The sequence below is a fragment of the Morus notabilis genome, unplaced genomic scaffold (assembly GCF_000414095.1).
Source record: "Morus notabilis unplaced genomic scaffold, ASM41409v2 Scaffold308, whole genome shotgun sequence".
Classification (NCBI taxonomy): domain Eukaryota; kingdom Viridiplantae; phylum Streptophyta; class Magnoliopsida; order Rosales; family Moraceae; genus Morus; species Morus notabilis.
The window spans coordinates 14,698-35,605 of NW_010361274.1; the positions used below are offsets into that span (position 1 = coordinate 14,698).

A 20,908-nucleotide genomic window follows, 5' to 3' on the forward strand; every position below is an offset into this window, starting at 1 on the left:
CCCTTTGGGCCACACTGAAAACGTTTCACTGTATAGCAATTAATAAGATCAATGGCGGCTGCAGAGATTTCTGAGCCGTGTAAGATGATGGATCAATGGCCCCCTTTGGGCCACACTGAAAACGTTTCACTGTATAGCAATTAATAAGATCCAAACTTGATATTGAACCCCGAAATGATATTCTGTAAAACAGGAGTTAATGGGTGGAAGACAAGTTATCTATGTCATAGATGTGATACAAGGCCTACAAAAGCATTAATATCATGCTGCCCAAATATAACGTCATAATGAGAAATGAAATTCCTTGTTACATGTAAATTGTAAAGGGAAACTTTGCCCTTCATTTCAGCCTTGATTAAAGAACCACAACTATGGACATTTCTCTCTATGACTGTTTCCTTTACAACCTTGGGAGTTGTCAGGAAATTTCATTGAAGACGACAAGGTTAAAGAACGCTATGATTTTATTTCTTTCCAATTAGGCTTTCCTATCCTCACATGGGGATGATGTCAAATTCGTGTGGCATGAAGTCTTCACTAGGTCTGTAGTATTTATCCGGGGAATACAAGCTTAAGTTGGATACTTGGCTGGTATACAGGCAGGCAAATCTCTCAACCTGCATGATTGCCGTTTAAGTAAATAACCAAGAAAAAAGTGACTAGGCAAATAAAATAAATAAATGAAAATATAAACCAAGAAAGAGACGCAATTGACGGCTTAACGTGATCAGAGAACCCGAAAAGAAAACACTAATGATAGTATAAATGACCCATAGCCATGCATAACAATAATGATATCTTAGCTTATACATCCTGTACGAGTGAACCTACGGGTGATGAATCACTCTGAGATAAGCATGGGACAGACAATTCTGAATATGAGTACTAAAATGATCCCCGGACGCAACCAATAGGTTGGTGCAACAGTAAGAGAAAAAGCCTCTTCTTCTCCTCCCAGGATGGCACTCAGGGCTTAGATCCCTGCCCGGCTAATGTGTTGTGCGGCGTTGGGTGTAGTGATATAAATAAAAAGTGAAAAACCGGGCCCAATCTTTTGAGTGGAATTCAATCAGGCCTTTTCCATTCTGGTTCTCAGGCCTCGGGATTTCCAAAATGACGACAGGAATTGGAAGAATGGGACCAATAATCCCCCTTTTCTTCATTGCAAGGGAGGAAAAAAAGAATTAAAAATAAATAAAGACCCCAGATTTCTCAACTAATAAAGCTTATGGTATGTCTCGTCAACATCTTACCTGATGTGCAAAGCGGGAGTTTTGATAACCAGTCTTCATGAGTTGCCCCCAGACCTTATGGAACTGCAATTTGTGTCAAACAAAACAAGTTAAATACTAGAAATGTGTTAAACGTACTCAGTAAAATATTGTATGTCTTGTGTAAAATCTCTACCTTCTGGTGATTCTCTCGTTGAGCCTCTTGATGACTTAAGCGCACTTGCTCCCTTTGAGACTGTAAAAGCAAAAGGAATCAGAGAAGTATTTTATGAACATCCATTCTATTACGATTTTCAAGTGATTGCCTAACCTCTAAAGCATCTAGTTCAGACGATAACTTTTGCTTCTCCCTTGGACTGATATCATCAAATCTGAACAGCAGAATGCCACTTGCATGTAAATCAAATTCTGATCAAAGTAAATAATCAGGCAGAGGGATAATACAGGTATATACTTACTTGAGAGACCATTTCAAGTGATGAATTTTGTCTTCAATGAGATCACGTTGATTCCTCAACAAGCGAAGTTGCTGTATCAAATAACTCAATTTAAGTTCTTTATTTTATTTTATTTATTTATTTTAGGGGACAATGTAAGTTCATTTTGAACCTAAAACATATGCCAACCATAAATGTTGTTTTTATGTTTTAATATTATAATAAAACACTAGATCAAAAATAAGCTCGGCAAACACCTTGCGGGTGTCTCTCAATTTCCAAAGTAGTTCAACCTCTCTCTCTAGCTCCGGGACAACAAGCATTGTTCTCCACCCTGCTCATAATGGCATAAAACAAAAATGAAAATTCGTAAAGAGAAAATCTGAAAGCAAAAGAATAATTAAATGAAAAAAAAAACATCTTTTGTGAAAAACATAGTCGCTGTTGTAACTGATGCATGTCCCTCAATTAATATATTTTTAAGTGTCATGATATAAATCACGTGATGGGGTTGCACAAATACAGAAAAATTAGCAATAATAAGAGGAAGAAAAAGGCAAAAAAGAATTAGTACCGAGAACTTTTTTGCTGCGTAAAATATCACCGTATATATGGTCCCCAACATAGAGAACCTACAAAAAGTTACATTAATGAAATAAGGGCTTAAGAAGTAAAATATAAAATATTAGAGGAAGATCACTGCAAATTAATATATATATATATATATATATTATATTATAGAATAGTTCACCTGCGAGCTTGACTCAATTGAAAGTAATTTATGCAGATGACCGACATTTCCTCCCTGAATAAGTAGTTCAAAAGAAAGTCATATAAGAAAACTTTGAAAGAGCAAGTTCCCATCAAAAATTTGAAGATGCCATGCGCAATTCAATTATTATTTTTTTTTTGGTGAATAATGAGTCAATTAATTTAGATGTGCACAGAAATGTAGTTATGTAATCAAAAGAGTCACCTGAAAAACTCTACACGACTCATTTCGTGCCTTCAGTGATGAGCTAGGCGAAATGTCTCCCACCTTGTTGTAAAAATAAAAAATTATTAGTGAAAGCAACTAAAAGAAGAGTGTACTCTGTACCTGTAGGAGGACCGGTGAATCAATAATTGACATTTGACAACATCTTTATACCAACCTGAGGCATAGGAGAGCCATTATCAGTATTAATTAACATCCCAGACTTTGGTTCAACCTCAAACAGATTGGCACGACTATCGTCATGAAAGAAACCAGGCTTTGCACTGTAACATCATTTTTTATGATCAGAGAAGTAACAGTGCTAAGCAAAAAATAATAACGTAAACCTTAGAAGCAAGAGCTGCCTGAAAGGAAGGAAATAAAGATACAGAAGCGGGAAGCCATTTACTGTCTAGGAATTGATACTACTGAACTCCAGTCGAATGTTGAATAGAACATATTTAGAAAATTTAGATAGCATGTCAAAAAAACTTTACAAATTATGTAGCAGAATTACAGTTAAGAAGTTAACGAAAAGAAAATGACCTGCCAGTAATGACAACATCAAAGTGCTGAAGCCAATCAAAATTGCATTTTCTAGTACCATCTACCGTTCGGGATGTACAAAGAAAATTCATCACGATGTTTGTGTAGTCCCAGAAACTGTAGATACAATCCCAAAAGCATATGAATATACGTTTCAATTATGTTCATAGAAACAGAGTATATTATTACAAAATTGGTTTATACCTGTTTGTCACCAAGAATGTCGAACGACCAGAATCTCTAAGCATTTTAAGCATGGGTACTATAGAGGGGTCTTCATTGATATACCTGGTGCGGAGTCAAACCAATAATTTTTGGAACATATACCATTTGGCAAACGGCACATTTTTCTTTTTACTACTTTGTTGAAGTTGTTGAACCTTTTGCATAGTCGATGATTTAAATATAATAATAAAAAAAAACCCTACTATATATGAAGTTTTCTTACCCTTCACCAAAATAGAAAAGAAAATCCAAGAAACCCAATCAATTAATTTCCTTTCTATAGGAAGCTAATAAGGCGTCTCCAATTATTGAAAATTTAATTTCCGTGAAGTCAAAATATCATTGCTTGCAATTTCTTACCTTTTGGGATCTTTTGCAACCATTTGCTTTAGAGTTCCATCACGATGGCACAAATCAACTGCTGCTCTAACATCTTTGTACATACTGGCATAGCTGGAGAAACATTTCACAAATCAATACTAATTAATAAACAATATATGTACAAAAAATCATAAATCATGGAAAAAAAGCACCTGAAACTAAAAGTAGCATATTATGTTCTTACTCTGTACTGTCTGGAAAGTTTCCAGGATTATTGTCCCTCAAGTCAACCAGTTGAGCAAACAAGTAAGCTTCAGCTAGTGAAAAAAGGGTATCAATAAGAGCATAATCAGGCTCATCAAAAGCATCCCGTATCAAAGTATTTCCATAAGTGCAAACTTTTTCTTCCTTAGACAATTCTTTAAATCCATGGTAAGCTACTTTCACATACTTATGCCTATCCATCTGCACAACCATAAGACGCAGGATATAGCAAGAAAGAAAGAACATAAAATGAAATCCAACATAAGGTAGATTAATGATAAACAAAATCATCTGAAAAAAAAAAGAAAAAAAAAAAAGAAAAGAAAAGAAATTGAGGTAACCTTCAATATGTTGCCTCTTTTTTTGTCAAGAACCAAGCCTCTGACCATGTACTTCCAATCGAATGACCAATTTAGCAACTGCATGAACCAACACTTAATCAACCTACAATATATAGCACAAACTCAAAAAGCCAAAAACATATATACGACCCAAGAAAGTTATACAAGATCAATTGAGGTGAATGCCACCAAAATATCATTAAGAAACATTTGTCACAGAATGATGAAAACAATAAATTTTTCAGGACCTGAAAGATGGGAAAGCAGACTAACCTCACGAGGGTAACCCAAATCATACACCAATTTTCTGATAGTGCCTTCATATGCAAGGGACTCAAACGTTTCTGGCTTGTACTGAGCCAAAGTGTAATCCATGTCAAATCCAACAGCCACAATGTTCTTCATATTCAGCGATCGGTTGCAAAAGATATGCTTCCCGATATCCATAACATGTCCCCCTTCGGGAGATGACCATATGCATGGCTCCTGACTACCATGGCTGAAATCCATACGCAAATGCCGAGATGAGTTGTTGTTACTCACAACAGTCCCATGAGTCTCCTCCATTGAATAATAACTCGCGTGCAACTGTCTAGCTCCTGATTTGCTCCAATACGGTGCAAAAGAATAACACGATCAATCAAAGAGTTTATACTTTATACAATTTGCTAAAATTAACCAAAAGGAACAATACACTACAAACATTCCAAATCCATACGAAAAGCCAATCGAATACGTCACGCAAACAGTGCCCACAGAAAGCAGTTCGCCATAGTTTCAACTAGAGTCCCAAATCCTTGTTTTCCCTGAATTTTCATCTGACCCCTTCTAAAGAATTCCCAAGACACTACTTCTTTGCTACGAAATAATAATAATAATAATAATAATAATAATAATAATAATAATAACAATAATAATAATAACAATAATAATAAAAGAAAAAGAAACAATAAAGTTCAAAACAGAAAAAGATAACCTCCCCAATAAAATTAAAAACCTTTCGACACCTTTCTTACCGGTGGAGCAAACGGCTAAGTTCCCAAGTCTAACAAAACTTCCAAGCTACGCTCCAAGAAACACCTAAAAATGTATCCAATTTCTCATATTACTACAAATCTGATCATCAAAATCAAATCCCACGCCCTAATATCATTTCCAAACCGACTAAACCCAAAAACGATTCCTAAACAAACTCACACGAAACAAGCGAGAGATTCCGTTTCAATCTGCATTAACAATTCTTGTTTGTTTAACGATGTGAAAACACAAACCTGTGAAGCGAACCGCAAACAACTATCGGAATGGCCGAAGTTCCCGGAGATGAGGCGAATCCGAGAAGACGAGGAGAAATTTGGAGGGAAGAACTCGGGCGAGAACAAGGAGAGGCAAAAGGAAACGGGTTTCTTGGGAATTCGCATGTTGGAATTAAATAGACATTTCGGAATCCGAGAAGGTGGTGGAATTAACACGGAGCGGGAATCCGATTCCGGATTTACGATAAAGGAATTGCGAATGGGATTACAACAACTTGGCAATGCACATGCTGCTGCAGCCGAGAACATCTAAAATCACAGCTTTCTTTATTATTATTATTTTTTTCAAGTGTGTTTTCAGTACATATTCTTATTATTCCCTCTCAGATCCATTATTCGAAAGATAAAAGAGAATTCAATTCCCTCCCAAGTCCCAAAAAAAACGGGTGCGATTTGCTAATTGCGTTTTTTTTTTTATCTTTCTTTTTGGTTTGTTGTTTTCCGTTTCTTTGGGTGAGAAGAGAAACGCATGAAACGTCGTCGTGGAAGGCGAGTGGTGGTAGTTGTGGCAAGAGGAGAAGAGTTGAGGTTGGGATTAAGATGCGGTTCCACGTGGAGAGAGAATGCGACAGAGGGAAAAGGAGTGTTTTTTTCTTTTTCTTTTTTTTTTTGTTCCGGTAGTGTGGGACTGGGGATTGACTTCTGGCACGGATCGATTGTAGCAACTAGCGATAGTGGACTCGTGGTTCTTTTTTTAATTTTTATATTTAATATTTAATATTATTTATTTATTTATTGCTATGACTCGTGATTGTTCTTGTGGATTTGGTGGATGCGCCGTTATAAAACACGTGCTATTTAAAAAAAAATACATTTTTTTAAATGAGAAAAAAAAAACATATTTGTATGCCAGCTTTAAATACATCTCTTTTAAAAAAAAAAAAATGAAGAAATTAATAATTGATGCTGTTGAACATTGATGACTTAAATTGCTTTTATTAAAAAAATGATAAGTTAAAAATTAGGACTCATAATATGAGTCACAACACGACAACACGACTCGAAAATGATATAATTTTCGTGGGTTAGAATTCAAAAAAAAGACGTACGGGTCAGAATTGAGTCGACCTGAAATTGACACAAAAAACACATGTCAATTTCGGGTTGGACCCGCCTAATCCGAACATGACACAAAAGTCGTCAAAAACTAAAAAATATGTATATTTTTCATTACATATTTTTTATTTTATTATGAACTTGTGATATCATGATAATTATACTCAAAATCTTATACTATTATTTGCTTAATTTCAATAGATGTTATTGTATTTTAGTCTGTTATGAATTTTAAGTTATTTATAATATATAAAAAACTAAATAAAAGTATACAATTTCAGGTTAACGGGTCAATTTCGCGTCACGAGTCATTTCGTGTCGTATCGTGTCAACCAGTAAAGTGATCATGTCGTGTTCTGTCACGACCCCAAAGATGGGACCGTGATTATTGGGATTTAATTTAAAATTTAACTTAATTAAACTAGATTGTTTAACAAAAATCACAAAAATAAATACATAAATATCAATATAGTTTGCTCCGAAGACTTTCTTTTACAAATAATATTTAAAACAGTCTATAACGTCCAAGATAAACAGTACAACTCTGGGACAATGTCGACTAATACAATTTATATACAGAAATACAGTACATCTTAGAATTAAAACTGTAAACCTGAAACAAACTAACCACTTTGTATCTCGCGCATTCAATCCATTAGGATCAACTCGCCAAGCTGTAAATCTAAACCGCTAACTCTGGAGAAAGGGTTTAAAACATTGAAAACAGAATAAAAGTCAACGGAAGGCCCAGTAGGAGATAATTTTATAAAACATTATAAATAAAAACACTCACGGTCTGAAGACATACACCCGGAACCAATCATACAATTTTATAAAACATTGTAAATAAAGGTACTCACGGTTCGAAGACATACAGCCGGAACCGATCATACAATTTTATAAAACATTGTAAATAAAGGTACTCACGGTTCGAAGACATACACCCGGAACCGATCATACAATTTTAGTAAGCATTGTAAATAAAGGTACTCACGGTTCGAAGACATACACCCGGAACCGATCATACAATTTTAGTAAGCATTGTAAATAAAGGTACTCACGGTCCGAAGACATACACCCGGAACCGATCATACAATTTTTAAAACATTGTAAATAAAGGTACTCACGGTCCGAAGACATACACCCGGAACCGATCATACAATTTTATTAAGCATTGTAAATAAAGGTACTCACGGTCTGAAGACATACACCCGGAACCGATCATCCTTTTTAGAAAAAGGAAATACTCACGTAGTAGTAGTAAAATATATGTATAATGAAAATATACAGAGCCATAACACCACTGAGCAAGAAGTGGATCCGTACGGGTTTTGGGTCCTGCCCCTAAGGATACGATTTTCATATCCCGATCTCTGAGGCCACCATGCGTTTTATCATTTCTTAAAATATTTGCACTTTTAAAATCTCATTTCCAGAATCATTGGAAAACTTAATAGCATTATTCATGCTATTTCCTTTAAAATCATTTTCTTTCAACATGTTTTGTTCTAAAACATTTTCATTAGCCAAAATCATTTAAAGTAAGGCTAACAAGGATATGGACAAAAATATCCTACCTCTTAGCACTTTAATCTACGGCTAACTTTACGTTGTCCAACCGTCTATTCTTGAAGCTCCACAGCTCGCTCTGAACCTCAACTCAATTCGTCTCGATCTGTGTGCACTATTCGGTAGACTTTTTAACGGAGTCGAATTGGCATAAACGGGGGTCACTGTTGCGTTCAGCACGTCGAAACGAGTTAGGATATGGTCTCATATATTTGATCAGACGTCGGGAACCTTAAGAACTGAGACACGCCGGAATCTGGCCACCAGCGACGGCGGAGGTTGCCGGAGCATATTTCTGCGGCAGACTTGGGTCCTACCCCTACTAAATTAACCATTCTAAGTTCAATGGTGTCGTCAATTTTACCAAATTCGGCCTCTATCTACTCCGATCAAACCCAAAAATGTGAACAAAATCTGGCGACTTGGTTCTCGATTCTCTGCAATGGAACCTCAAAATTGGCTGAGGGCTTTTGTTACCCACTTCCTTCTGAGTGTTTTGACACCAAAATCATGACGATCTAATGGTTGGATCATTAGAACTACCCTCCACCCAAACGGCGGCGGCGGTGAGCTTCAATCTCTGGTAAACGGCTGCGGATTCAGGCGGTTGGGGGTTGCTTCTTGCTCTACGTCGTCTTCTGAATCCAATGGCACCGACAGTGTCAAAAACGGAGGCCGAAATAGTGCACAATGAAGAGGAGGCGCAGCGGCCAAAATGGGTAGCTCATGCGATGGCGTTCTAGTGAGAATCGATGGGTGAGACGGCATGGGTTTTGTTCGTCTTGTCGAGTTGAGTCCATAGGGACCGGAATCACTCCGATCCGAGGTCGGACGACAAAGCTACGATGGCGAGAAGTTTTGGTAGTTTTTGGACATTTCGTCGGCGATTGCGGCTTTTTCCGGTGGAGATGGACGTCGTGCGACATGTCAACGAGTCCAACTCGTCGAGAGCTTTTTGAAGGTGTGGGTGGTGTCACGAAACGACACCGGAATCTCATCGGTGGTAGGTGGCCGGCGTGGAGAGGGAGAGAGAGTGTGTACGTAGGAGGGAAAGAGGAGAAAAAAAGGAGAAAAAAAGAAAGAAAAAAGGAAAAAAATGAAATTGGGCTTGGGCTTTTTGTACAAATTTGATAATTAGACTTCAAAGTCCAATTTGAATAGAATATAGAATGACCCATTATGCATGTTTTGAAAAATTAGTTACCAACACTTAAAATTGTTCGAGGGACAGCCTTGTCAATTTTAAAACAATCCTTTTAAAAGGAGAATTGTCATTTACATGATAATTATAACTGAGAATATTTCACTAATCTCAGATTAATTAACACTAACTACCAAATTTGATTAATTAATCACATTAATTTAACCAGATGTTACAAGCCTGCCCCACTGAAAAAGATTATATCATCGAAATTAGAACAAAACCTGGGTAGCGGTTAAACTTGTGAAGACAACAACAATGCATTGTAAGGAAATGAATGGCATTAACAATTTCTTCATCGTGATTTCTTGTATGATAACAGCTCCTCATCTATCAACGGGGTGAATCCTCATCTCTATACATATGTCTAAACTTTCAACTTCTAATGAGAAGGGTTATACAAGGTTATAGAATTATTGAACAAGAATCATCACGAACATGATTCTTGTACAGTACTCAAAAGGCTCTAGATTCCTAATATCTAGCCAAGGACCTTAAGCTAAGTACTTAGGGAGGTTCTCCACTTAATCAGACTCGGATTATCTAAAAGAATTATCCAATTCACTCAGTTCTTTAATTTCGCATATGGGCTTATCTGATGCCCGTCACGGAAACACGTGCAGACCGTACTATGTGTCTCCAAAGGGTGGAAAACTGGCTCCTAATGAAAATAGACATCCAGAGCTTTCCAACGAGCTATTACATGCCCTATTTTAAATATTCTAAGTCTTTCAAACACCTCTTACAAGAAATTAAAATTCTAAAACTTTAACTTTTTAAGACATTTTGAAAAGTTTCTAAGCAAAATTTCAACTACGCACATCTCGGCCTACAAAATTCCAAACAGAGCGATTCTAAGTGCTACACCTCACTAATGATGCACACTAAATGATATAATTAGTGTCTTAAGTGCAACGATCCTGGTTCTAGAAGTTGGGGTCTAAGTTCACACTTTTTGCGTTATGCCAAGAACGCAAATTTTACATTTTCTGACAGAAATGATCATAAAACATTCCACATAGATCTAAAGGGTGTCATTCTAGTTTCTGAATAAAGTAGAGACCTAGAGATTCGAAACAAGTTATCATATGCCAAAATCTGAGCTCTCTAGGTAGCTCAAAAATAGTTTTTAAGAAATTAAAATTCTATCATTTCTTGATTTTAACAGCTTTTTTTAAAAGTTTATATATGAAACTTTCAATACGCACAACTCCGGTTACAAAACTCTAAATGACGTGATTCTAACTCTCACACGTCACTAATAACATATTGTAAATGGTAGTAATGATGGTTTGGGTGCAGCAATGTCATTTCAAAAAGTAAGGGTTTTAGTTCTTTGCGTTATCAATTCTTAAAAAATACAGCTTTGGCGGCTGTTACAGAAATAATCATAAAATATTCTGTACTGTCTCAAAAATTACAAATTCAGTACCTAAGTGAAGTAGACATCTAGAGTTCTCCAAAGAGCTATCATAAGCTTAGTTTCGGATATGGTAAGGTCTCCAAAAATATGTTATACCAGATCAAAACGTGGTTGTTTTTCTACAGAATTTCAAATGCATAACTTGAGCTACAGTTGTCCGTTTGAGGTGATTCTTGCGGCTATACAAAGATTAGGATGTCTAGTTTCCAATTATGTAACCCATTCATTCAAATTCATCTCTAAGGATTCCCAGAATTCAACAGTATCGAACCTATCCAGGTTAGGTTCCTTGACACTTTTCTAACAAATTGAAAAATTCATAACTTAGGGCCCGTTCACTTCACTAACTCAAATTTTATGATTCGAGTTAAAAAACTAGATTTGAGTTTCAAAAAAGTTGAGTGTAATTTGAAATTTTGAGTTTAGTGTTTAGGTGTTGACTATTTAACTTTTGAAACTTGAGTTTTGTGTTCACTTGCACAAATGCCAAACTCCAATTAATTTCAACATTGGCATGCATTTATGTTATGTAAAAAACGTGAACATGGTGCATTTCCCACATTGGCATGCATTTCTGTTCTTCATAAGAATATATATATATATATATATAAATGTATATATATATATAACATATATATATAACAATCTGGGGAGGGCAATTATAAAGGCAACCAAGTAATACAGAAAAACTAATCTATCAACGCCGGTTGTTCTCAACCAAGTAATACAGAAAAACTGTTGAAGATGTTGCGCCCAATCCTCCCATGTTTTAGAATCCGGTTTTCGACCGTTGGCATCACGATTGTAGGCAGCGAGTCGCATAAGCAACTCCTCTTTCTGCCTTTCAGTCCAGTGTAGAGTGGCTTCATCGTCGGGTTCCCCTCTCGGCATCTAAAAATAGGAAAGAAAGAAGCGTAACGACGCACAAGAAGAATGGCCGTACGCGCGAGTCAGATATTTGAAACAATCCAACAACTAGACACAGTTATAAATGGCTCCAAACATTTTTCGAACATCACTGCCATTAACCAACGTACTATTACCTAGTTTATACATGTAACAAGTGAGGCAATGTTATTACTGGCTCAGAAATTTTGTGGCTGAGAAATCCCAACAACACTCGGAGCATCATCCTTATAAGCAGGAGTGACGTAGCTGCCATGCTTCAGAGGCACTCGATAAATTCCAATGAAGCGGTAACTAACTGTCACATTGCCTATAGGGCGCCACTACGACGAGTGTTCTAATTTTTGAACCAATTTCATCATTGCCAACATTACCTGTTTGTTAAGCGGTCATGTGCGATACAACCATAGGGGAGTCAATACACTAACAGAAGAGGCAGTACATCCACAGGGGAGGCAATAAGCTAAGGTAAAACCAGCAACAGCAGAGCCAATACATCCACAGGGGGAGGCAATAAGCTAAGGTAAAACCAGCAACAGCAGAGCCAATACATCCACAGGGGGAGGCAATAAGCTAAGGTAAAACCAGCAACAGCAGAGCCAATACATCCACAGGGGGAGGCAATAAGCTAAGGTAAAACCAGCAACAGCAGAGCCAATACATCCACAGGGGGAGGCAATAAGCTAAGGTAAAAACGGTAATGGAGAGAATATACGACAATAGGGGATGCCATAAGCTAAGATATAAGGTAAAAACGGCCATAGGACAGCCAATACGACAACAAGTAAGAGAACATCGTGACTGCGAACGACAACAGTGGTCTCACTACACATTGGCATCACAATACAAATGACAAGGAATATGTCTCACGTTTCCATCACAATGCAAATGACAACCAATATCTCAGCATCAAATCAGTGAAAATGAAGAAGAACTACGGTGCGATCATGACAAATCCAGAACAAATAATGGTATATAGGAGATTAGTAGTTGTGAAAGATCATACCCAGTTGGAACCAGTTGAGGACAAAGGCTTATCGTCTATCAAAACCCCCAAACGCGATCGTGAGGCATCGCGTACGACGGCTTGACACCGGAACCGCCGATGGTAACCTCTCAACGGAAGATAACCAGTAGATGCAAGATTCTTCCGTTTGACTCTACATCGACGCAATAAGACGGCCAACGGAGTTTGCCGGTTGCATCGAGGCGGATGAATGGTATCCGTGATGAAGATTCAAGGGCAGGGGCGGGGAACACTTCTAGGGTTGGGCATGCAACAAGAAATCGAAGCAAAAATGGTGGAAATAGGGGAGAGCTTTACCTTTTTTCGCTGCGGATCGACAAAGTAACCGATTCGAGTAACCTTCCCCCAATGGAGAGAATCAATTTTCACTCCAAAAATCTGCAGACAATAGCTTTTTTCAGAGTGAAATCAGAAGGGGGAGGCAGGAACTAGGGTCTAGCGGGCAAAAAGCATAGAGAAATCTGCACTAGGGAGGCAGGAACGAGGCAGCAACGGGAAGAAATCAGGAATCTGCACTGTTCAAGCACATGAAAACACTGTAGAAGCACACTGCAGTAATGGAAAAACGAGTGGCGTGCCAAACTCTGAAATCAGAGTTATTACTCGAGTTTCACACTCGAGTTTTGGTTAATGAACGCAAAACGCAACCCAAAATTCAATTCGAGTGGGCTGTATTCGAGTGGGATACATGAAGTGAACGGGCCCTTAAGCTACAAAACTCCTTTTTGGGTGATTCAAATCTCCTATAAAAGCTTGATAAGTCTATTTTAAGGTTCTAACATAGCTAATATTAAAACTTATTAAGAATAATCAAGTCCTGAGCTTTTCCTTGGGCTGCTCCTAGAATCCTCCACAAAATCATGTGGATAAAGTGGGGAAAGTATGATTAAAGTCTAAAATAATTACATTCAAGAGAGAAATCCAAAGAAACTCATACTTAATGTTAAACAACCACAAAGGCTCCAAAGTACCAATCGTTCAGTCATAAATCAGTTTCTAACTCGAATCCATATTCTTCATAAATTCAATAAAATGGCAGATACATCGACCTTGACGGGAATATACATAAATTGCTATCTAAGTCTCTAAAAATTTCAAAATGAACTCCATAAGAAAGTAGACACGTAGATATTTGATTTGGTATGTTACACATAAGGTTCAGAAACTGACAAAGCCCTAAAAAATAAGTTATAGAAAAGCAGAATGGCCTGTCTAGAGAAATTCTTATAGTTGCATGAAATCCATCACGTGGACTAAATGACTTCAAGGTTGTTTTTGATGCAACATCTACGGTTTGACACCGATTTGAAAAACGTCCAAAGTGTTGTTCATACTTATCATTAAAACTACATGTTCTAATTCCACATGAAATTGATGAGACATCTCCTTAGGAGAGTCGAACCCAACATCTTCAGCCCGAGGGAACTCAACCTCAACTGCTAAAGAAGTTCTTCCATTTAAGACATCACTTTGAAATATAAATCAAAGGCAAGAATGCCATTCACACGGCGGAAAAGAGGCGAATACGACAATTCGCTAGGATAGACATCCTGAAACATATGAACTAGGACTTCCTACGCCTTTTCTGTGGATTCACACGTGTCAAGATGGGGAGGAACATCCATTTTACGATTCTGCTGCGACATCTAAACACTGGTTGAAGAAAACACCATCATTATCATGAAAAACGGACTTATGACATTGGCATGATATACTTCGATTGTCACACCCAATCAATGAGACAGAAATGAACTTCAATCTCAATAAGATAGGACCACTCACCTCTTTCAAGTCTTTATGAATTTCAGAATTATAGAATGGGACACAGAAACACTTGTCATCTTGGAATCTCATATCCAGAATATTATCAATTCCAGCTAGAAGTCAATCAACAACATAGACTCTCAACCACTGGAATAGAGACACTCAATTCTGGGAATGATCGAACACAAGAACATCAATCATTGATTTGGAATCTAGAAAGTCGCAGAAATTCCCATAGTCGCATTTGACTCTAAAAGAAGAACCAATAGAAATTTAGTATTGAATGGATATGAAATCAAGTAATGATTGAATCTTCAAGACCCGATGACTGAATGAAAATTTTTTAAAGTCAAAATTGACTAGAAATCCCACACCAAATGAAAACCATTCACTAGAAATGAAATAAGTGATATGATCAACTCTAAAAGTACCTCTAACTTAACATCGAATCCCAAAAGTGAAATGATAGAGAATATTAATATCCATTGTCAATGTCTTACAATGACATGGTTCAAGTTAACGAGGGAATCACCGAGACTAACACTTGAGACAATGAAGAATTTTGATTCATGAATAACGTAGGATTGTGATGGAAAGATAGCACGATTCAATACATAAATAATAACGAAGAGACCAACTCCTGGTCACAATAGATTCAAAGTTGGAATCCTGGAACCTGTGGGTTATGACCTACCATGCTTCCAAATGAGGTCGAATACAATAAATATCATAGATAAACGCCAATCTCTCGATAAGATTTGTAGCCACCATCATCACCAATCGAAGAAAGAACGATGTCTCATCAACACAAGAACCCATGAAGTAAACACTCTTGAGCAAAACACTCTCAAGAGATAAAAGAATGCATCAGTGAATTGAAACGAGTAGCTAGGATACAAAGCTAGATTGTAAGACTAAACTTGCTCATTGATCAAATTGGAAAGAACCAAACAAGGAGGAAGGAGACTTTAATGATCAAATCTGCTCGATTTCAATTTGTCGCTCTCCATCAACTTAAACCTCCATGTTGGACGTGTCAAAAAGTGGAAGGGACCAATATCGAGAATTCAACTACGCGGAAGTCAGAACGAATATGATCTCAAAACTGAAATCTTCATGAGAATTTTAAAGTCAATACTGATTTTGAATTTGAAACTGACAAGAGTCAAGAGCACTTATGTAAACAAAACAATAACCATCAAGTCAAAATTAATACTTCCCGAAAACTTCAAAGTCAACTTTAACCTTGATCTTCATATCGATAAACATCGATAATAGAAACATGGATTCCATCCATCAAAGTGATCTAGGAAAATGAAACGGACTCTAATGTCAAATTCTCAAATGCAACTGTATCATGTATTAACAAGTATTGTACAACACGTCCCGACACAAAACTGTTAAAATAATAACAAAGCTCAGTAAAAACTCACATATGCTCGATTTTCCATAGAGTTTGAAGCCGTGTTCTGATACCAAAAACTGTTACGACCCCAAAGATGAGACCGTGATTATTGGAGTTTAATTTAAAATTTAACTAAATTAAACTGGGTTGTTTAACAAAAATCACAAAAATAAATACATAAATATCAATATAGTTTGTTTCGGAGACTTTTTTTTTTACAAATAATATTCAAAACAGTCCATAAAGTTCAAGAAAAATAGTACAACTCTGGGACAATGTCGACCATACAGTCTATATACAGAAATACAGTACATCTCTGAATTAAAACTGTAAATCTGAAACAAACAAACCACTTCGAATCTCGCACCTTTAATCCATTAGCATCCACTCGCCATGCTGTAAATCTAAACCACTAACTCTGGATGAGGGGGTTTAAAACAATGAAAACATAATAAAAGTGAGCGGAAGGCCCAATATGATATAATTTTATAAAACATTATAAATAAAAGTACTCATTGTCTGAAGACATATACCCGGAACCGATCATACAATTTTATAAAATAACGTAAATAAAGGTACTCACGGTCTGGAGACATACAGCTGGAACCGATCATACAATTTTATACAACATTGTAAATAAAGGTACTCACGGTTCGAAGACATACACCCAGAACCGATCATACAATTTTATAAACATTGTAAATAAATATACTCACAGTCCGAAGACATACACCCAGAACCGATCATACAATTTTATAAAACATTGTAAATAAAGGTACTCACGGTCCGAAGACATACACCCGAAACTGATCATACAATTTTATAAAACATTGTAAATAAAGGTACTCACGGTCTGAAGACATACACCCGGAACCGATCATAAAATTATAAAGGTACTCACGGTTTGAAGACATACACCCCAAAATTTGGCCACCGGCGGCGGAGGTTGTCGGAGCATATTTCTGCGGTGAACTTGGGTCCTACCCCCACTAAATCAACCATTCTGAGTTCAATGATGCCGTCAATTTCACCAAATCTGGCAACTTGGTTCTCGATTCTCCGGCAATGGAACCTCAAAATTGGCTGAGGGCTTTTGTTACCCACTTTCTTCTGAGTGTTTTGACACCAAAATCATGACGATCCAATGGTTAGATCATTAGAACCACCCTCCACCCAAACGGCAGCGGCGGCAAGCTCCGATCTCCCGCAAACGGAGGCGGATTCGGGCGGCTAGGGGTTGCTTCTTGCTCTACGTCGTCCTCTGAGTCCAATGGCACCGGCAGTGTCAAAAACGAAGTCCGGAATAGTGCACAACAGAAATGAGGCGCGGCGGCCGAAATGGGCGGCTCCTGCGGCAGTGCTCCAGTGAGAATCGACGGGTGAGATGGCATGGGTTTTGTTCGTCTCGTCGAGCTGAGTCCATAGGGACCGGAATCACTCCGATCGAAGGTCGGACGGCAAAGTTATTATGGCAAGAAGTTTCGGTAGTTTTCAGACATTTCACCGGCGATTGCGGCTATTTTCGGCAGATATGGAGGTCGTGCGGCATGTCAACGAGTCCAGCTCATCGAGAGCTTTCCGATGGTGTGGGCGGTGTCACGAAACGACACCGGAATGTCATCAGTGGTAGGTGGCCGGCGTGGAGAGAGAGAGTGTGTGTACGTGGGAGGGAGAGAGGAGAGAAAAAGGAGAAAAAAGAAAGAAAAAGGGAAAAAAAAGGAAAATGGGCTTAGGCTTTCTGTACAAATTTGGTAATTAGACTTTAAAGTCTAATTTGAATAGAGTATAGAATGACCTATTATTTATGTTTTGAAAAATTAATTACCAACACTTAAAACTGTTCGAGGGACAACCGTGTCAATTTCAAAACAATCATTTTTAAAGGAGAAGGGTCCATTACATGATAATTATAACTTGAAATCTTTCACTAATCTCATATTAATTAACACTAACCACCGGATTTGATTAATTAATCACAATTAATTTAACCGGATGTTACATGTTCGTGTTGCGGTTTTTAAAAAATTGTGTCACGGGTCGTGTTCAAGTTGACTACAAATTTAAAAGGAAGTGATTAAAACATGACACGAACGTGACACGTGATACGAATTGCCACCCTTATTAAAAATTATTGATGAATCAATGGTTTATTAATTAATAATTTATCAAATGTTATTTATAATTTATTAAAAATTATTTAATCATTTATCATAATAGAAATGCGTATGTGGTAGTTTTGTTTAATAAAAAGTTTTTTGAAGAGCTTATTTGGTAGAGTAAAAAAAAAAATGAATTACTGATGGTTTTTTATTTTCAGTCATCAACTTTATAATCAAAACTGTAGTTTTACATATTTTTTTAATTTAATGTGATTTTAATTAAATCTAACTATTATAAACTGACATTATTAGTAGTACTCTTTTATAAAAAAAAAACTCACAAGTTTTGATTTCTAAATAATAGTACGTGAATATTGTTTACAGAAATGATGACCTTTACCAAGGTAGTTTACTTATTGAAAATATTGAAATTAAGGGAAAAAAAGAAGAAGAAGAAAATAGAGTACAAGTTGGTTTGGTATTGCGTATTTAAATAGTTTTTTGTTATTTATTTTTTTTTTTTAAACATTTTTGCATGATTAAAGTTTTGTTACTGTTTGGCACATAGTCCGACAATGGAGAAATCAAACGAAGTTGGGATGAAAGTCGGGGACAAGACAAAAAATCTATTGGTTAAGACATATCAGCGAATCAGTTGGATTTATGACTTGGTGTACTTTGGCCTATGAGCGAAGAAACACACTCCGCAGTTGTAGTTGAGGCTGTCAAGGCTACTTCCAGTGACAAGCAAGGTGGAGTCAGCACTAAATCATGGGCGAACTTGAGGTGGCGCTCGCAGGATAGTGGCGGCTATCGGGTGCCTATTGGGGCTTTCGGTAATGGTGTGTTCATCGTCGTGACTGTAGAAATTCACATATAATTAAGGGCAAAATAATTGTTTTATACATATATGTTAAGAAGAAAGAGGGAAATAACAATATTTGGAGGGTGAATAAAAATTTAGGTAAAGTATCCAATCTGGTACCAGATTAGAACGGCACATGTATATTTTTTTTTACAAAATGTATATTTTTTTTTGGCATATATATATTTTCTCTAAAAATATGCATATAGGTGTTTAGATAAATTAGAGGTGTCTCTCCACATTATACATGTTTTAAGAGAAAATATACATGTGTCAAAAAAAAATATACATATTTTTAAAAAATATATACATGTGCCGCTCCAATCCGATACTGGATTGGAGACAATTCTTAAAAATTTATAGCAGAACTTTTAAAAGGTGGAAACTAATAACAGATTCTCAACAAAAGTTCCAAACTACCCCCATCTCCTTTCTCCATTCTCATAACTGGCATAACTCCGCCTCTAAAGCCTACTAGCTCCTCGCCAGAGGACATCGCGAGCCGCCTCTTGAGCATATCACGAGGTATCGCCTCTGTTGTGACTTGCAGGGAACACGGCGAACAGCTCCAGACGTTGCAATTATCTTCTTCTTTGGCACTGGTTCGACTGACAACGAGTGCCGCGACGATTGTCTTCTTTTCCAGCGCGGTTCGACTGACAATGAACTCCGCCGCGATTTCAATAGATCAAGGATCCTCCGCATTGCAGACGTTGTTAATGACTGAAAGAGGGAGAAAGAGAGCGAGGAGAGAAGGAGGGAAAGAAAGGCATGAGGATCGTGAGAAACTGTTTTTAGTAGTAAATGAATCATTTACCACGTAAATGATTATATCAGGTAAATGAGTCATTTACTAGGTAAATGAAAGACCATTCTCTCTCCTCACTCTTGTTTTTCTCCCTATCTTTTATGGTTCACGAACAACTTGTCAGAATTGCGAAGTCGGTCACGGTAGAATCGACGCGATGCTCGCGAATGATCGGAGAACTTTGATCTCAATGGAGACGACATAGAATGACACAGAAAACAACGACATGGATGACGGTGACAAGATTTACAGAGGGCACCAACGAAGGATGGTGACTATCGTGCTTCTTTTCTCCCCTACATCTATGTCTCTCTCTCTCTTTCCTGCAAATTTGGGTAGCAAAAAGCTTGTCATAATCTTTGAGTTAAACTCAATCTCACGTCATGATTTGTGTTGATCTGCAGTGGTCAGTGTTTGGTCGATATTAGGGTGGCGGCGATGGTGTAAAGTATTGTAGATCTAAGATTTTTGGGCTTACTTGCAAGGAAGATGATACATAAAGAATATGACAGGACATTTTTGGAAGTTTAAAATTTAGTTAAAAGAAATATAATATTTATTTCATTATTGAAACAATTCTGTTATTAACTATAATTAACTTCCAAAGAATGACATTCACTACAATTTCCCCTATATGTTTATGGTAAATCCAACCCCAAAAAAGTCTTTTCTTCACTTTGAAAATCCAAAATTCTTTTTTTAGCCCCTTTAAAAGGCTCCAAACCCAAGTGTCATGCCTTAGAAATTTTCCACCATCTCAAAGGTTAGCTCGTTGTTTTTGACTCATTTGGAGTCTCTTCAAGCTGCCGAACATCCTTAACGGATCCCTCTTTGTGGCAGGCATGTTTTTCTTAGCATTTCTTCGTGTCAGGTTCGCTTGTTTAAAGCATTCAAGTTCGTTTGGAGCACTCGCACCCATTTGGAACAGCCTGACGTCGAAGCAACTTGATGTCAGAGCAAAATTGATGGCTGCTTAGCTATTCTTGTGCAAACAATCTCTGACAAGGTCTAACACATGATCATGCCTCCAAAGAGAGCCGAGTTTAGTCAAATACCTTGAGAGTTTCAAACCTAGAAACACTTCAAATACCCTAAAATTTGGAGGTTTGTCTCCAAGTCTTTATTTTTTG

At 37.1% G+C, this 20,908-nt stretch overlaps 1 protein-coding gene across 3 annotated transcripts; it reads right to left on the minus strand.

The window, feature by feature from the left end:
- Positions 1-56: 56 nt before the first annotated feature.
- On the minus strand, positions 57-5,625 carry LOC21385195 (5'-nucleotidase domain-containing protein 4). Of its 3 annotated transcripts, none has more exons than XM_010099063.2 (18): positions 5,614-5,625; positions 5,359-5,422; positions 4,616-4,941; positions 4,343-4,420; positions 3,982-4,202; positions 3,777-3,869; positions 3,396-3,479; positions 3,192-3,308; positions 2,824-2,929; positions 2,646-2,708; positions 2,421-2,474; positions 2,244-2,301; positions 1,927-2,003; positions 1,691-1,761; positions 1,543-1,603; positions 1,408-1,467; positions 1,254-1,316; positions 57-617 (listed from the first exon to the last, which is right to left on the minus strand). In XM_010099063.2, exons 3-18 carry the CDS (start codon positions 4,907-4,909, stop codon positions 495-497), a joined length of 1,623 nt encoding a protein of 540 aa, XP_010097365.1. In that variant the 5' UTR covers positions 4,910-4,941; positions 5,359-5,422; positions 5,614-5,625; the 3' UTR covers positions 57-494. The 3 variants fall into 3 exon arrangements, with proteins under 3 accessions (XP_010097365.1, XP_024021992.1, XP_024021994.1); XM_024166224.1 differs by lacking the exon at positions 57-617 and adding an exon at positions 625-1,157; XM_024166226.1 differs by lacking the exons at positions 57-617; positions 5,359-5,422; positions 5,614-5,625 and adding an exon at positions 625-1,157 and having other exon boundaries at positions 4,343-4,445; positions 4,616-4,744.
- Positions 5,626-20,908: the final 15,283 nt, after the last annotated feature.

What these genes read in the sequence shown, in the direction of transcription:
- LOC21385195 (XM_024166224.1), bottom strand. Translation starts at nt 4,909, where the DNA reads ATGGAGGAGACTCATGGGACTGTTGTGAGTAACAACAACTCATCTCGG. An exon ending in GATGTTGTCATTACTGGCAG is followed by an intron (nt 2,930 to 3,191) that starts GTCATTTTCTTT and finishes ATGATGTTACAG; the next exon opens with TGCAAAGCCTGGTTTCTTTC. An exon ending in ACGCAGCAAAAAAGTTCTCG is followed by an intron (nt 2,004 to 2,243) that starts GTACTAATTCTT and finishes CATTATGAGCAG; the next exon opens with GGTGGAGAACAATGCTTGTT.